The 18,125-nt window shown below is 43.4% G+C and overlaps 1 protein-coding gene across 1 annotated transcript in view; it reads right to left on the bottom strand.

The window, feature by feature from the left end:
• Positions 1 to 18,125, bottom strand: part of LOC150022761 (nuclear body protein SP140-like protein) — a 32,768-nt gene that overhangs the window by 5,229 nt on the left and 9,414 nt on the right. Inside the window, exons 7-12 of the mRNA XM_090288476.1 lie at positions 16,205 to 16,258; positions 15,494 to 15,586; positions 12,499 to 12,552; positions 6,441 to 6,545; positions 4,418 to 4,560; positions 3,263 to 3,310 (exon numbers count right to left, since the gene is read on the bottom strand). Coding sequence (XP_090144602.1) covers positions 3,263 to 3,310; positions 4,418 to 4,560; positions 6,441 to 6,545; positions 12,499 to 12,552; positions 15,494 to 15,586; positions 16,205 to 16,258 — 497 coding nt within the window. The remainder of the gene's footprint in view (positions 1 to 3,262; positions 3,311 to 4,417; positions 4,561 to 6,440; positions 6,546 to 12,498; positions 12,553 to 15,493; positions 15,587 to 16,204; positions 16,259 to 18,125) is intronic.

The raw sequence follows: 18,125 nt of genomic DNA, 5'->3' as shown, positions 1-18,125 counted from the left end.
CAAATCCCATCTATCCCACTCCTCAAAATAACTGAAGCTTCGTTTGTTAAATCCATTGTCCCTGGAGGGTCTGCTGCATCCTGGTGTGCCGAGACTCTAGTGACTGGTTCCACCTTAATACATAAAAAAGTGGTCTCGAAATCTGTATGATATCTTGATTAACCACACACAAAGATCAGAAACGTCCTTCTTAAAGCAAATAGGCAGAGTAATTTGGAACACAGCTACACTATTTCTCTTAAAGTAGGAAGTAATAAAAGATGCAAAGTCACTAAGAATTATTTTGAATCTTGTTCTGGGATTTTGGGCGAATCGTCTTACCTTGGAGAAACCAGGATTTTGGTCATTTCTTTCAAATAAAAAAATATCCATATATGAGAAAGTGGAAGCGCCAAGGCACATCTTGCCAAGAGCTCTGGTTCAGTGATCTGGGAGAATTCTGAATCTCCGCCCAGTGGGGACTGAGGCTGCTCTAGCATGGAGGCCTGGGGACACCTTTCTTCTCCTGACTATAGGGACTCACAGATTACCATCATTGGTCTCCAGAAAGTGGTGACCCTCTTCACCGATGAACAAGAAAGTAACAAATATAACCAGTGCATAAGGATCTTGCATCCATAAATTTTAATCAAGACCAGGCTCTTATCTCTTTGGCTGTTTGTTTCTTAGCCTGGCTGCACATTTGCATTGTCTGAGGGGAGTATATAAAATACTTAAAGTCCTGGTAACAACGTAAGAGATTCTGATCAATTGGCCTAAGTGGAGCATAGGCACTGGTATTCTCCTTAAATCGTAGGATGAGTAATTTGTGTATCATCTGGAGACTGTTTAACAATTTTAATGTAGAAGTCATAACTCAGAATGATTCAGTTGAAACTTTTCTAGAGTGGTATTCAGGCAATATTACGTTTTCAGAGGTCGTCAGGTGATTCCAATGCAGCCTAAGGTGAGTTTTAGCCTGATCAAGTGTGGCTATTAATGCATGAGGACATGATAAGTCATTGTTGACTTGGCCTGTAACATCTATCCTAGGAAGATTATTATTAACAGGAGAGATGCTACTCTTGCTGAAACAGCTGCCTTCTCCTCCCCATGGACTCTTGGCCATTGGTAGGATGACAGGACCCTCTGGGTCTCCATCAGTCATTTAGGGTCCTGGGAACCAGGCAAGTGTCCTAGGGAAGAACTCCACCACCTGCTGCTGGTCCAAGGCATCATAATAAAGAAAAAATGAGTCCAAAGTCCTTGGTACTGCAATTCTTCTTCCATAAGGTCACCCTCCTCTCCCTTCCATCCAAATCCCAAGATGGCGCCCAGCTGACTTCTCGCAGGAAACGGACCACTGCGGACTGCACCTGGCCTGCTTGTGTGCACTCAGCAGAATGACCCGGCCTCCTTCCCTTCAGCGGCTTCAGCCTTTGTCCCCACCCAGGGCAGGGAGGCCACAGACAAGTGTGATCCGCGGGAAGTGACCCGAGAAATGGTCATGTCACTGCCTGCCGCACGGTACCCTAGAGTCCCTGCTCCCAGTAGTTACTCTTTCATGGTAGACAATGAAGGTGAAACAGTCCTTGAGGTCGGGGATATTATTTCAATCTTCTTTATGGACATTGGGTATTTCTATGCGCTCAGTAACTGATAAACGAGTATTGTTTCACTTAGGAAAAGAAACCACTTGCTATCTTTTTAACAGATAGGAGCATATAATAAATGATGGTTCTGGCTAAGTATTTCAGATTATATGAAAACACGCAGCAGCTGTCACCAGAAAGTATAAGTGGCCCTCCTCAGGAGACAGGAAGCTGTTGTCTTGTGCCAAGTACAACACTGAAATTTCAAGAAATGGGCAGGTTCCATCAACACGAGAAGTTCTGGGAGGCACAGAGGATCCACCAAGGTAGTAATTCGTCTTGAGATCTGCCATTTTGAGTCACTTTGGTTCTTGATCAAAAGATCACAAAATATGTGGAAAATTGAACCTTGTCACAGCAAAGTGTTACAGCCAGAGATAAGGATAGAACCTGTGGGTTGGAAGTTGCTAGCTCTTTCAGGTAATCCAAAGTAACTCCATACCCATGGAAAATGGTACAGACGTTAAAGTACTTACTGACTAGGTCCAATAGTAACTTCTCTTCACTAAACTCAGTGTATGAAATGTCCCAAGGACTGACAGTTCCAAAGACCCAGACCATGAGATAATATAAAGGCCTGAACCTCACACTCCCAGTGGAAGGTGACATCCCAGTGGCCAGCTCTGTGTAACCGAATGGAGAATTCTGTGAAAGTCTTTTGAGGCCATTTCTACCTGAAGTGTATACGATGGCACTTCTCACAGTCCCCTCCTTCTCAAGTTCTCATTGATCTTCAATCTTGAAAACACTCTGACTTGGTACTGAATCTGCACTCCCATTACGTATTTGTTTGTTGTCCCCACAGCCTTCTCCCACCAAGGGAGGGACCACTCTCCCCGACAGAAAGAGGCCTGCACAGCCCCTGAGCTGGAGCCAAGGGGGGTGGCATCAGAGTAAACAATTTTCCAGGTCATCCCCTCACGTAAGGAACGTCCATCTCATAAACGCTCCCTCCCCAATGGCACCATCCTCATGGGAAGTTTGCCAATAATTTCTGCTTGAGGGAGAATTCTGTAACTCTGTGTATATATTTTAGTGAAGGATGGAAGAGGATGTAAAAATCAGAAAAGAAATATGCTCTTAGTTGCCTATCTCATGAAGCAGTATATGATTTCATGTATGTCTCAAGACAGACTATCTACTAGATGGGGTTCATCGGAATGGTGGTGAGCAAGAAGACTTTTGCTCCATCCGTTTTCATTAAAGTTAGAAAATAGTGATCTTTACAAAAAAAATCTGGGATTGAGTTGAAGAGGACGCTGTGACCTTACTAAGAGATGTTTTTGTGCATTCCATAATCATGTTTGCTTTTACAACTTTGACATTACAACACCTGCATCTATAGCTAAAACTCAGCCACGAGGCTATTCTGATAGCCCCTCATTATTCCCATCTCAAATGGTTTATAATTCACAGTTACTGTTACATACGACCTAACATTCAGTGGAACAACTTCGAAGGCATGCAAAACAAAGAAACAAACAAATAAATAAATAAGAAAGAAAGAAAGATAAAAGCCGGGGAAAGGACGAGAAGAAACAATGTTACTCACACAACTGAGAAACCATGAGAATGATGCAGTACATTTAAAATCAGTTCCGCAATAAGAACTTGTAGAAAGTCATAATCACCTTTTTTTTCCTGTCCACTGTTTTTGGAGGTGCATGTAGAAGTCCTTCCTGAAAGATAAAAAGATCCACGTTTTTGCTGAGTCTGTGTTTAAGTTCTGTGAGTCCGGCATTCCAACCTCCTCCTTGATATTGCTACTCAAATGTGCCACTGTCAGCTCAAACCGAGGTCTCTAATGAGATACCAGCTCCTTCTCCTCACCTGTTCCTCTAGAGTCATCCACGGACCCCAGAATTTCATCTTTAGAACCTGTTTCCTTGCTCTTGTGCTTTCCCCCTACATTTTCAGAGGTTGTCCTTCACAATCTCTTTGGCACCTCTCCCCTGCTTTCCTTTGCCACCAGGGCTGCTCACACCTGCGTCCTCACACCAGGGCTTTTCAACCTTCACACGCGTGCCCCACACCTACAGGGTGTCAGACACTCTGGACAATGTTGGGCACACAAAGAAGAACAAACCCTAGAGGGGTCTAGAGAGACAAAGGGGACGCATGGAGGGATCAGAATAAAACGGTGTGGGAAGGGCCTTGATCGTGAATCCAGGGGACCCAGGGACGGAATGACCAGGGCAGGTGAGTCAGGGAATATCCAGTCAGGCATGCCGCGGGAGCTGAGCACTGCAGGTTGGTGGTAAGTTTCTTGGGCTGAATGTCAGTGAAGTCATTTCAAGCCCCTGTGCTGTCTGAGATGCTGTTTAATATGTCATTTCATAGCTTAGGAGACTCCCAGCTTCTGCATTGTCTATGTTATGAGTTTAAAATCCTTTGTCTGGCATTAAATCCCTGTGAAAACAGCCCTCCTTGATGGATTTTGCAGTATCACACACAATCCATCTACCTCAACCCACAGAGCTACCTGGGTCATGGCTTTGGTTCCCGTGCCACTCTTTCTCTGGGGTGCCTTTGCCCACTTGTGTGACTGCAGACTGTCTTCTTTCCTTCGCTGAATACAGTTGTCTGCAGGCCCCTGAGTCAGAATGACAAACGGATGTGCTGCCTTGTACTGAGATATGCATGTGCGGCACCTCTTTCCGAGAAAAGGATGAGGTCAGGGGCCTCAGGGTTCTAGCCTAACTCAGTCTGTATTTGGTGAACAAACAGTGACCTTATCTTCAACCACACAAGGGAAGTCACAACTCCTGCTCCCATCCCTGGAATACCTCTACCAGCTGCTTTAGGGATTTTCCACCACACATCAGGCTGGCCTTCCAGTTGCTCCATTTTTGGTAGCCTCCTGCAACTTCAAATTCCTTGGGGGTGATCAACGTCCCATCCTGTGTTCTTATACACCTCGCCGTGGCTCCTGTAAGACCGGGGTAAGTTGAGCCTGACGCCTCTGCGTCCTCAGAGCTCAGGTGTTGGCCTCCCACCGGCCTGGACATGGAGTCACCCAGCATGAGTTCAAGATCATTAGCAGGAGAGCCTGGCCTCCACATACATACTTCAGAACCCCCAAACCCAGCCTGTAAATGCCCTCCAAGGACATGTCCTGCTTTGGATCGAAATCTCAAGTGGGGGGGGCCTGCTGCTCACAATGGCACTAAGGCAATGTTTATGTTGGGGATTTACAACAATTTTCTTCGGCTTTAACGGCATTATTGGGCAGGTATTGTTCCGTTCTTGAAATCATGGGTAGTTGATATTAAAATCCTTGTGAAACTTTAATCAGTGGAAAATTTAACTTATATGTTAAAGAGAGTTATATACTTAACATTATTCATTAGATAATAAAAGTCAATCAAAACCACAATCAGGTATTACATGATAAGCACTAGGATGACCATAGTAAAAAGACAGATGCTAGCAAATGTTTTTGGGAATGCAGAGAAATTGGTGCCCTCAGATTTTGCTGCTGGGAATGTAAATTGGTACAGTGCTGTAGAAAATAGTTTGGTTTTTCTCTCAGTAAATTATATATAGAATTACCATTGAATTCTGCAATTCCACTCCAAGGTATATATGGAAAAAGAGATTTTAAATATGTTCACAAAAAAACTTTACACAAAACAGTATTACTCATGATACCTAAAGCTTGATAAAACCCAGACTGAAAGGTAAGTACAATATTGTATATCCATACCATGGACTAATATATTACATATATGACAATAAGAAGACTGAAGTATAATACACGGTCCCGTATGTATGAGCCTCGAAAACATTCCACTGAACGAAGGAACCAGTCACAGAAAGGCAGATGTTATATGAATCGATTGATACGAAACGCTTACATAAACCAATTTATAAATCAGAAAGTAACTTAGTAGTTGCTTAGGATGGGCCATGGGCTTGGGTGGGAATTGGTATTGCTTGCTGAGAGACATGGGGTTTCCTCCAGTGGGGGACAGCATGTTCTAAAATTAGATTGTGATGATGGTTTTACAATCTTGTGAATGAACAAGACAAACATAAAACTCAACCGTGAATTCTACACTTTAAATGGTGAATTGTATATGTGTGAGGTATATTTCAGTGAAGCTATTTAAAAAATAGTTATGATGCAAACATTTATTTATATTAGGGTTCTCATAGCCACATTAAAAATAATTTGATATGAAGTTCATCATATAGACAATAATTAAAAAGCTTTATAATGTTAAAATCACAAAGTATTTTGTATTCGTTATGTAAATTAACCCTCAAAGTCACACCAGGTGGCAGGTTTGTAATCATTCTCCATTTCTTAGATGAGACGTTTCAGGCCCAGGAAGGTCCCTCTGAGCACAGCTGAGGTGGGACTCTGGTTTCCTGATTCTAAACTCTGTGACCTCCTCACGACATCAGACACCCCGCCCTGGTGGTGATTATCCAGACGGGATACAGGATGTGAAGGTGGACGCTGAAGGCCTCTATTGTGTTATGTCTGATTCTGTATCTTCCACCTGTAGACTGACGTTCCTACACTTCTCTTTGGTTCTCTGGGCGTCCTCATGGGCGCTCCCACGTGGGGGTGAGCACTCGATATGACACCATTGTTGTTTTCTTTTTTTGTACAGTTGTCCCATTTTCCCCTGTGCACCCTTGCTAAAAGTGTAAAAATATCATTTTAGGGATTCCTCCTTCCCTCCTTCCTCTTTCAAGCCACAGTGAGCCCTTAGAAGAGAAATTCACACGGGTAATTCCATTACTTCTCGGGACTCTTTCACATAGGGGTTGCAAATTGAAGTAAACCTTGAAACCTACCTCGTTCCAATTTTCTCTTAATTAACATCCCCGTCATGTCCCCACAGGTCACAGGAAGTAGTTCAGCGTGAAAATTCACACGCGCAGCTGGCTGCCGTTTTGACCCTGAAAGAGAAGATGCTTCATTCTTTCTCATTTCGCCGTTGCATATGAACACCTTCCTCCCAGGCTGAGGTCATTTCTATACAGTCATAGGGGCACTTGGGAAACTTCATTCCACAAACTTCCAGAGCTTCAGAGTCTTTCTTTCAGTGGCATTTTAGATACAAAATGACAGACTGTCTACCTTCATTTCACTTCTCAAAGCTCACACAATCAGACTGCTTTAGCAGAGACACCAGGCCTCAATACAACTGCCTTAGCTCCCCAGGCAATCAGCCCCTGATGGGTACGTGACAGTGAAACACACAGCTGCTGTCCTGGCAGAAGGGACTTAGGTCGCTGGAGACCAAGCCCGAGACTGTACGTGCCTCTCCCTGTTTGAGCTCCGACTCAGGAGCAGAGAGGACAAAGCTGGGGTGACCTAATGTGGATGGCATCTGCCTGCTCTTTGTTTGCTGCTTTGCCGCATTTCTCCTCCTCATCAGCTTTCTCCAAAGCTGAAAGGGGAGCTCAGGGAAGCTCTAGATCAGTCTGCAAACTGCATGGCTGGCTGGACCATTTGCAGTCTGACAGTGTTGTGCCTTTTATCTAAAGCTACTCCCAATGTTCTGATCATCTAAGTCTATGACCTCATCTCCTCCTGTCCATACACTTCTGTCTCTTAGGGCTCTTTGGTCATTAAAGGCAGCTGTCCCCAAGGAAGGCAGGAAGGGATCAGCTCCTTCCTGCATTGCGTGATGACCATTGTGGTGTTTATGTGACTACCTGCATTTGTTAAATTGAGGCATTCTATTGTATATAAATGATGTCTCAGCAAATCTGACCAGCAAAGTAAACATGCACAATCTATATGAAAAAAACTATAAAATTTTGTTAAAGAACAAAAAGATTACCTGAATAAATTCATAGTTCATTCTCCTTATAAAAATCTCAATTATAACCAAATTAATCATCAAATTTACTTTATTTTCAAAATCTCAAGGAAATTGGGAAGGTGTATGGAGAAAATCTTGATTAGATTCAAAACCCACTGAATTTCTGAATCTGTCTTTTTTGTTTCTACTCAATGTATCTTTTCCTTTCTTTTTGTAAGAGGAAATATAATGAGTAGAAATACCAAATTTTACTGTAAAGTTTTGCAATTAACCAATTTGGTACTACATTAGAAATAGACCCATGTTTCAGTGTAGAGTACAAGGACATGTCAGTTAATACAGGACAAGGCATATAAGTGGCATTTCAACTGAAGAAGAAAGAGGTATTAGGGCGACCTCTTGTAATTACTATCTCACATCACACCAACAAGTTGAACTATGTGTGAATTACAGATTTAAACACTAAAATGTATTAATGATTTCCAAATAGCCTAGAAACAAATATAAGCTGTTTTTAAAACCTTCAGGTAGAAAATATCTGTGTAAATTTTATATAAAACCTAGAAATCATATAGGAAAACCCCAACAGATTTAAATGCATAAAATTTTCAAACTTCTCTAGGACAAAACATACAATTAAAAACCTAAAAATGAATAGTAAATGAGACAACATATTAACAACATACATATACAAAATTTAGCCTATGTAATATATTAGTATACCTGTTCTTGTCCAGTAAGGTTAAAAAAAATGACCAACACAATAGCAACACTGATAAGACATGCACCAGGCATTTGCAGAAAAAGAAAAACACATGACCAATAACCAATGAAGATGCTCAACTGCACTGAAAATTACAGTAATGAAAATGAAAACAGGAACAACACAGAAGTATGTACAGTTAAGTTGGCAAAATGCTGTATTTATAATGTCTTGTGCATGATATACTGATTAAAGTATGGGAAATGTAACAGTACAAATAGGATTATTTAGATAAATAACATAATTCTAAATGTGGACATAAAAAATCTAGAGAGCTATCCAACAAAAATCTACAGAGTTCATTGGTTTTAAAATGAAAAAGCAACATAAAGATGTGAGCATTCTAAAATATATAAATTGCTGATTTAACAGATGTAAACTAATCATATTAAGGCAAAATATTTACTTATTTTTTTGTTTTTTTGTCTTAAGAAAGGTGGTAGTTCTCTGTTGTGGCTGGAATAAATTCCCATAAGCTCTGTGGCCTAAAGCAACACAAATTTTTATCCTACACTCCTAACGGTCAGAAACCAGACACAAGCCTCACTGGCCTAGAATCAAGTTGCCCACAGGGCTTAGGTCTTTTCTGGAGGCTGTAAGAAAGAATCTATTTCCTTCCCTTTTCTAGCCCTAAGGCAGCGGTTCTCAACCTGGGGGTCGCCACCCCTTTGGGGGTTGAACGACCCTTTCACAGGGGTCGCCTAAGACCATCGGAAAACACATATATAACTACATATTGTTTTTGTGATTCATCCCTATGCTTTAATTATGTTCAATTTGTAACAATGAAAATACATCCTGCATATCAGGTATTTACCTTACGATTCATAACAGTAGCAAAATTACAGTTATGAAGTAGCAGCGAAAATAATTTTATGGGTGGGGGTCACCATAACATGAGGAACTGTATTAAAGGGTCGCGGCGTTAGGAAGGTGGAGAACCACTGCCTTAAGGGCTGCTCACATTTCTTGACTAACTGCTTTCTGCTCTCACCTTCCAAGACAGCCAGACTGCACCTCTCTGATCCTTAGTCAATAGACAGAAATCCCTGTCTGCACAGCAGGGAAGGTTCTCACAGTTTAAGTATCCACCCGATTTGATGGGGATTAGGATAAACTCCTCATCTCAAAATCATGGACTTAATCACATTTTCAAACTCTTCAGGTGAAGAAACAGATTACATCAGAGATTCCAACAGGGCTGCGGAGTAGGTGTAACTTGCATTCACCTGCTCCCGGCCCCAAACTGGATGTACAGATAAGTCACAGAACAATGAACTCCAACAACAGACTGAAGGCTAGCTGAACTCATACCATAACCAAGGATTCTAGAAGCCACACAGAGGCTGGTTAAAACAGTGGATAACCCCAGAACTCAGGGGCAGCAGCGGCAGAGAAGCTAGAGGGATATGGAGCTGCAAAGCTCCCTCCCGCTGGGAGTGCGGTGTCTCAACTTCACTCGGGGATCCCCAACCCAGAGAAACAGAGGTGGAAGGAGGAGCCCACACAGCACCTGGCAGTGAGCTCGGTGGGGATTCAGTCCACCTGGGAGACTCAGACCCTGCCTTCCCAGAGAAGGGCACTGCTATTGTCACTGCACCAGCCGGGGAGTTCAAGGTCCGGACTCCTAGTGAGGCCACACTGCCGCAGTGTGGTCCCACGGAGCGGTCTGCTAGCCACAGAGGGCAGTGACTTTAAGGGGCCCTCTTTTTTTTTTTTTCTGGGGAGGCTTTGGGCAGAAACCTAGACAGTGACTAAACTCCGTGGCTTAAGAAAGAGGGCCAGTCTTCCCCGCCCTGAGCACACACTCGGCGCATCTCACCCCACCTGCTGAACCGTTTGGCTGGCCCCACCCTGCTGAGTTAGCAGGGCAGCCTCACGGAACTGGTACTTTTGGCCCCATCCTGCTGGGTTCTGTGGTTCAGGGGAGCCACACAGAGCTGGGGCCTTTGAGCCCTTCCTGCTTGGGTTAGTGGCATGGAGGGACCAGGGACCCGTACAGAGCTGGGATTTTCAGACTTTGTCTGCTGGAGAGGCTTCTGTCGGGAAGCCAGATGGGTGAGTTCTGGGTTGTGTAGCCACATTGCGGGGAGGCAAATCCAATCTCCCCTGCAAGTTCAGCCTGCACTGCACTGGGAAGGGGAAGAAGTGCTCTTCTACAGGCTTGCAGACGCCACCTGCAACAAGAGACTGGATCAGCCCTGCCAAGTCCCAGATAATATGCCTGCTGGGTGCAGTTCCAAGGTGGGGAAGGGAGAGCAGCTCAGAGTGGGAACGTTCAAAGTCTGAGACCCTTACAGGGTATTGTCTGGGCCTGGGACAAAATGTTCGCCCACTCCCGCAGGCTGGGCCAGCATCATCCCTAATGAGAGACTTGATCTGTCTACTGAGCCTGGGGCAGCTGCACCGGCTGCTGCAGAGGGGACAGCTGGTTGCACCCCGGCTGAACCTGCAGCAAGCCCTCTCTAGGAAGAAATGAAGTTTGAGACTCTGGAAGAGACTGAGGGGTTTGGCTTTGAAGCAGGGGCCGCTTCCTCCTCATTGAGTGCCTGAGTGCGTGATCCGCAAGTAGGTGGACCCACTAAGCCTATCCTCCAGACCCGAGTTACCCTGCTCTACTGAGTTCTCAACCTGTGCAAGGGACTGTGGATCACAGCCAGCCTGGGATCATCTTACAGCCTTTATCTGGAAAGCTCTGGAAGAAGACCCGACAACCCAACTAGCCACACAAGCAGCACACCCAAAGGGGGACGGCAGCAGGCACCAGACAACACACCCAAAGCGGGTGGCACAGGGTCTCATACATCATGATCAAGGTTTACCCATCTAGCCACCCAGCCTGAAGAGTCAACTACACACACAAAAGGGCCAACAGCATTCAAGACTCAACTACAACAGGGGATTGCATACCCACAGGAAACATTTCTGGAGCATGGAGATCAGGTGATCTGGAAGATTGTGCCACTGAGCCCAACAAGACACTTCCATTATAAAGTCATTGTAACACATTTTAGACTCATAGCAGACCTATTTAATACGCAGAGACAAAGTGGGGAGATGGAAGAAAATGCTCCCCCCAAAGAACAAGAGAAACCTCCAAAACAAGAATTTAACGAAATGGATGTGATGGAAGCAACCAAATTATTAATACTAGATGCAGAGTTTAAAGCAATAGTTGGAAGGATGCTTAAGGAACTTATGGGAAGAATAAGTGATTTCAGTGAGAACTTAAACAAAGAGATAGTAAGCATCAAAAAGGACATAGAAATCATGAAAAAGAACCAGTCAGAAATGAAGACTACAATATCTGAAATGAAGAATAAAATAGAAGGAATCAAGAGCAGGTTAGATGACACAGGACTGAATCAGCAATTTAGAGGACAAAATAACAGGAAGCACCCAAATGGAGCATCATAAAAGAAAAGAGAATTGGAAGAAATGAGGAAAGTCCAAGAAACCTCTGGGACAACATCATATGGGTACCAGAAAAAGAAGAGAGTGAGCAAGGGATAGAGAACTTGTTTGAAGAAATAATGGCTGAAAACTGCCCTAGTCTGGTGAAGAAAAAAATTAACACAAGTTCAGGAAGTAGAGAGAGTCCCAATTAAGATGGACCCAAAGAAACCCGCACCAAGATACATCACAATTAAAATGCCAAAGGTTAAAGACAAAGAGAAAAATTTAAAGGCAGCAAGAGAAAGACAGTTAGTTTTAGCTACCTACCAGGGATTTCCCAGAAGGCTGTATTATTTCCATATTGCTGTCCTAACCATGTACTACAAGTAGTCACTTAAAACAACACAAATATCTAAGTAATACCAGTTAGAATTCCGACAGGGCTTCACTGGGCTAAAACCAATCTTTTAGCAGACCTTCATTCCTTTCTGGAGGCCGTAGGGGACAAACTGTTTGCTTGATTTTTCCTGCTTCTTAAGGTTACCCATGTTCCTTAGACCTCCCTCCCTCTTCAGAGCCACCAACATTGCGTCTCTCTGACCATTCTTCCATCATCATTTCTTCCTCTTGCCGCAGTCAAGAAAGGCTCTCTACTTTTTAAGGGCTATCAGGTATATTGGGGCCATGCAGGTAATCCAGGATAATCCCCCCCACCTCAAGGTGCCTCGTTTAATTATAGTTGCAAAGTCCACTTGCCATGTAAAACAACAGATTAAGGGTTCCAGGGACTGGGACAAAGACATCTTTGAGGGGCCATCCTTCTACCTACTACAACATTGTAAATAGTAAGGATGATGAAACTCGGGTATTTAAAAAACTCGCTTCTCACATTAAAAGTAAGCAAAATCTTATTCACTCTTACTTCTTTTTCTCCTGGCTTTTTGTAAAGTCGAGTTGTTTCCAAGACCCGCAGGACCTAGAAAATAACAGGTGGTGGTGAGAAAACAGACACGAATAAACACAAGTTGCGGATCCCAGGATGAGTCACCCCGCAGAAGGCTTGAATACATGAGTACGGGATGTTTGATTCCTCGTTTCTCTATTCCTTCTAAGGGAACGAAATGCCTACTGAATTGAGAAATAGGAGTCTGGAATGGGCCCTGGGTCTTGCTTTATTTCTCAATACGACTTTGAAATATGCCTTAAATACCATCGTACTTCAGTTTATGCAGAGATAGTAACAGGTATTCCATCCTGTCCTGGTCTTAAGATTTTTGTGAGATGTCAGTGCCCCCTCAGCTGGGTCATCAAAAAGCAGCACAACAACTTTATCCTTTTATTTGCATAAAAAGACGCTTGTATTGCTCTTGTGCCATTGACCTTTTATACCAATTAGCAGCCCACTGAATGCATAACCTTTAATGCGTATCACCTAAAGCCCCAACAATTTAATTTTTTTTTTTTTTACTTAAAGGAAAGAACAAGAATATTTGAATAAAGCTTTTGTAACAAAGAAAGCTATTAGTTATATTTGCTCTTCGGTTTGTTCTGATTGCCTGTTCCCTAAATAGAGTTGTTTTCATTGTCCACAGGATTTGGAAGCAAAGGGAAACACAGCTAGTATTCTGTAAATGTTATGACTCCTCACATTGAAGAAGGACTTGGAGCATAAAAATGTGATAATGATCATTTCTGTCTCTTGTCATCCAAAGTGATTGCTACAAAATGAAGCAAAGACCCACAATCGTTTAGCACATATGCAGAATGAAAGAAGTTTTGAAAACCAGTGTTTTTCATAGGTTTGCAGCGAATTCTTCACTTGGCAGTGACTCTGGACGCTGCTGCCATGAGTCCATGTAGAAGCTTTATTTATCACACTTAGTTTCAATTCACAAAACTTGCTGCAGAAACAATATATTTGAGAACTGGATTCTGCCCCAGACACTGTTGGGGTCTTTTGTAACATAAGGATATAAACAACAGTGTCGTTGTCGTCGTCGTCATTGGCAGCCATCCGTCTCGAGAGACGATGGTGTAGCTTCTTAAGAGTCTATCTGCACCGCCGAGAATGGCTGTGCGGTCCGACTCGGGAGTGACACGGTATCTGTCTCCTCCCGTGTTGAATCGACATCTTGCGATGACGCTGGAGTGTCCTCTCCAGTGAAGCTGAAGCTACAGAGCCTGGGCAGGGTGATATGGAGGGTCTGCTGTTGCCCATGCAGCAGACACCCCTCTCTTCGCAGCTGAAGGGCCCAAGGGAAAGACGGAGTCAATACAGCTTGGCTTCAGGTGCGCCGCAGGAGTTGCCGGTGTTGACTACAACGTCAAACCGCCTTAGGGACTCCGGCTCCGGATTTTCTGTCGGGGTTTACTCCCTTAGCCTTTCCCCTGAAGAGGTATGCCGCAAGGCAGCGGAGGTTTTTTGGAGTCAGAGTTTTCCTTCTCTGATGTGCCCTGACTGGAAGATTGAACCAGCGACACTTAGCTCGCAGGCCGACGCTCAATCCACTGAGCCAAACCAGCCAGGGGGTTAAACAACAGTGTATTTCTAAAATAATGAGATATTATTTTACATGTGGCTTAAGAGGGTTTGAATGAAGGTAATGTTCCATGTGATGTGTAAAGATCCCCCAAAATTCATAGGTGCAGAGAACAAACTGATGGCTCCCCAATGGTGAAATGGGGGAGCAACAGTTATCTGGCCTGACTGCGTCATCGCAAGATGTCGATTTAACACGGGAGGAGACAGATACCGTGTCACTCCCGAGTCGGACCGCACAGCCATTCTCGGCGGTGCAGATAGACTCTTAAGAAGCTACACCATCGTCTCTCGAGACGGATGGCTGCCAACGACGAAACAGAAACGGATATTCCTTTTTGCAAAGACATGATCAAATATCACTATATAGGCCAATGTCATGTTGGGGGTCATCTGTCAAAAGCTATAAATGGAATTTGATACTAATAACCAGAAGCTTATTAAAGAATAATTAGTCTATTATACTTTGAACAGGTGTGTGACCAAGGTGACCAATAGCGATGGTCCCACTTTCTCTGCTCTCTACAGAACAGGTGCTGAGAAAGTGACATCACTATGTGACCCGCCAACCTGGGGGATGCATGTCTCCGAGCAGGTAGCAGGTAAGATGGCGCTGCTGCCGTCCAGAACCACCTTGTGAAGGCTGAATTTAAGTGATTTCTTTCTTTGCGTTTTATTTATCTTATTTTTTAAATTTATATTGAATTTATTGGGGTCACATTGGTTAATAAAATTATATAAGTTTTGGGTGTATGATTCTATAATATAATACATAACCTGTATATTGTCCTGTGCATTTACTGCCCCAAGTCAAGTCTCATCCATCAGCATTTATCCCCCTTTACCCTCTTCCACACATCCACACCCCCACTTTCTCTGGTCGTCATCACACTGTTGTCCTTGACTATGTATGAGTTTTTTCTTCTCTTTTCTTTTCCTAAACCCTTCCCCTTTTTCACCCAGCTCCCCTGCCCCCACCCCTCTGACACCTGTCAGTCTGTTCTCTGTATCTATGAGTCTACAGGACCCCCTCTATATTGTGGTTCACTTATCGCGGCCTCACTGTATTGAAGGATTTTTAAAAATATATTTAATTAATTATTGTGGATTTTTTGCTGTATTGTGGGAGTTTGCGGTACTGTATACGTATGTTGTTAAAATTAGACAGGTCTAAGAGTGTAGAATAAATGTAGGGTTCCTACTTCGCGGCGGGGGTGGGGGTCTAGAATATGATACCCGTGATAAGTGAGGGATACTGTATTTCTATGTTGTTACGAGATCAAGGCAGGAATGGGCTCCCGGGCCGTGGGCTGCGCTCAGAGGAACAGACTGAACTCAGACTCCTGCTGTCCCGGAGTCCCGCGATGGTCGTCCTTACCCTGTCCATCAGCGCCACTCCTCAGTGCAGAGGTCCCGGCTCCCGGGGCCTTCTTCTCCGCACTGAGCCCTGAAGAGCCTTCATCAATTCTCACTGCGGAAAGAGCAAATGTTTCTTGAAGGTCTCAGTGTGTGACAAGAAACTCAGATAGGAAAAAGTTGGGTAACCCTGAGAACCCAGGGCTAGAATGTCCCTCCCTCAGACCTCCATGATCTGCCTTTTGTAGTCACGTGACCTGTAGGTCAGCATTTTATCCATCACTGTCCCCTGAACCTGTGGCAAAGACACTTCACTCTCAGGGGGCTCCTCTGCGCCCTCGTGGCCCTCCGCATTCCGCACTGCATTCTCCTCCTTCCTGTACATGTAGCTTTACAGATTGGTGTGGGTGTCGGTAATTGTATTAATTATTAGCTCTGCTCCTCTCCCAAGGTGGTCTTAGAAATCTGGTCTTGAAGAAGGCAGACCTGTCACTTGGCTGCTTTCCAGAGCGGCTTTGTGAAGTAGAGCCCCTCCCCTCCCTTCTAAATTCTACTGTGTTCAAGCCATTGACCTCTTTGGGTTTATTTGTCACAGCCACTAGCTTAATTAACACAAAAGTTAAAATAAGAACTATCTTAAATTAAAGCAAATTTGTAATTTACTATTGAGAAGGAATCTTTCATAGAAAACACTGTTCATTGGTAACCACGAAATGTTCCTATTTGCTCTTACTTCTTTTGCAAAGTCTGTTTCCAGATGTAGATGTTTTTTTTAAAACCATGGACTCTATAAAGTAAGAGGGAGAAAACACTTATTTGTTTGCAGTAGTCTTACATACTCTATGACAACACACACAGCAGATAGGGTTTGTGATAACTGCAATTTTTAAACGATCATTTTCCTCTTTTCTCCAACTGACCCCACTTCTGGTGCCCAAGGTCATACCACTGGGCTCCTGCCCGGCTCTCCCTTTCACTCTCCGTGTGAACTTATAAATGACCTTCAAACATGACTACCTCCAGTGTCCTCACCTACAATGCTGGGATAACCTAGTTACCCCATCTCCCTGCTAAGGTTTTTGTGAAAACAAAATGAACCTTTATTCACAAGAGCCCTGTGAAAAATCAAAATGTAACCCAATAGTGTAAATATCATTTGGGTTTGAGAGCGTTGATCTCAGCAATTTTTCCATCAGTAATTAAATAGCAGCACAAATTATTCTATGAAGACTTTCCAAGTTTTGTACTAATGACAATATTGTCAATAAATAGTGAAATACTGTGCTTACTACTCTCTGTAGAATATAAAGCATGTTTGTAGAGACTATATTATTTCACATCTTTAGCATTAATAGATATGAAAGTGTATAATAAAAGACTGTCATTTACTAGTGCAGTGTATTATTGCTACATTTCCATAATATTAATTGATTGGGCTCATCCAGTTAAACCACAGTTTATAATGCCTTTTTGTTCTCTTTCATATTCCAATAGGGTCAAAGACATTAAATACTCAAAATGATGCCCTAGCGCTAACTGAATCGATGCATAAGGTTTCTTGAGAAAACAGAGCTCTGGATTTAAACTCTAGATTTTGTTGTCCGGAAACACAATCTTATCTGGTGCAGTTTAGAGTCATGAACAGGGAGGGGGCTGCTCAGGTGACTCCTTCCTCACTCGAATCTAAGGAGTTAAGGTTATCGATCACGGCACAAAAGAATAGGATTCTTCAGTGTCTCAGTGTGAGACCCAGGAACCAATTCAGGAGGAAATTCCCTAATAAAGCTTGGAAACATTTTGAAATCCTTTGTATATATCATGGCCTCTACTTAGGTCACCTGATCTGCCCTCTAAGTCACCTGCCTTTTTGTTGAGTGATGCTCCATTCCCTGTCCCCAGAGCAGAGGCCAGTCACTAGCAAAGGGCCCCTCTGCTCTGTTTGAACCTTACCTTCCTACACTTCTCTCTTTTCCTCTTCTTACCCCTTCTACTGTCATTTCGCACCCCCCTTCACGCGCTGTTTCTTTGTGCGGGGACCTTGGAAATCTTGTGTTGCAGGTGGAGAGCCTTCTCTATATCCTGGTGCCTCTTGAACCGTTTGCAAGGCTGAGAAATAATCTTCTCTTGTGTCTGAGACATAGACCTACGTTGGGACTACCTTTTAGAGCAGTCTGCCTACGCTAGTCACAAGTTAGAAAGTGTACTCCCGAAAAACTGAAGCAACCTTACATTTCACATTGACAGATATAGTGAGATATTAGAACCCAAGTATTATCTACAATATTGTTCTTTTGTAACATTAAGCGCTCATAACATTTTTATGTGTTCTTAGGTCTTGTCTTAATGTATTTTCCTAAATAGGCATGTTTCCAATAACCTCTGAGAAAGCAGGAAGGGAAAACCAATCGCCAATTTTCCCACTAAAGAGCAGCAGACCTTACGATAACTCATGCTGCACACGGGATTGAGGGAACAACATTATGATAACCGTTTAGAGCACCAGAGTTGCAAAGGAAATAACACAGCATCAGGATGCCAGTCTTGTCTTTCTCTTGATCTCCATGAGACCTTTATGTGATTGTGTTTTCTCATCTAGAAACAAGAGTAACACTGTCCATCCTGTTTACCGCTCAGGGTTGCTGTAAAGGAAAAAG

The sequence above is a fragment of the Furipterus horrens genome, unplaced genomic scaffold (assembly GCF_987537825.1).
Source record: "Furipterus horrens unplaced genomic scaffold, mFurHor1.1.pri manual_scaffold_1, whole genome shotgun sequence".
Classification (NCBI taxonomy): domain Eukaryota; kingdom Metazoa; phylum Chordata; class Mammalia; order Chiroptera; family Furipteridae; genus Furipterus; species Furipterus horrens.
The sequence above is the reverse complement of the archived record's forward strand: the minus strand, read 5'-3'. Positions and strand labels throughout refer to the sequence as shown.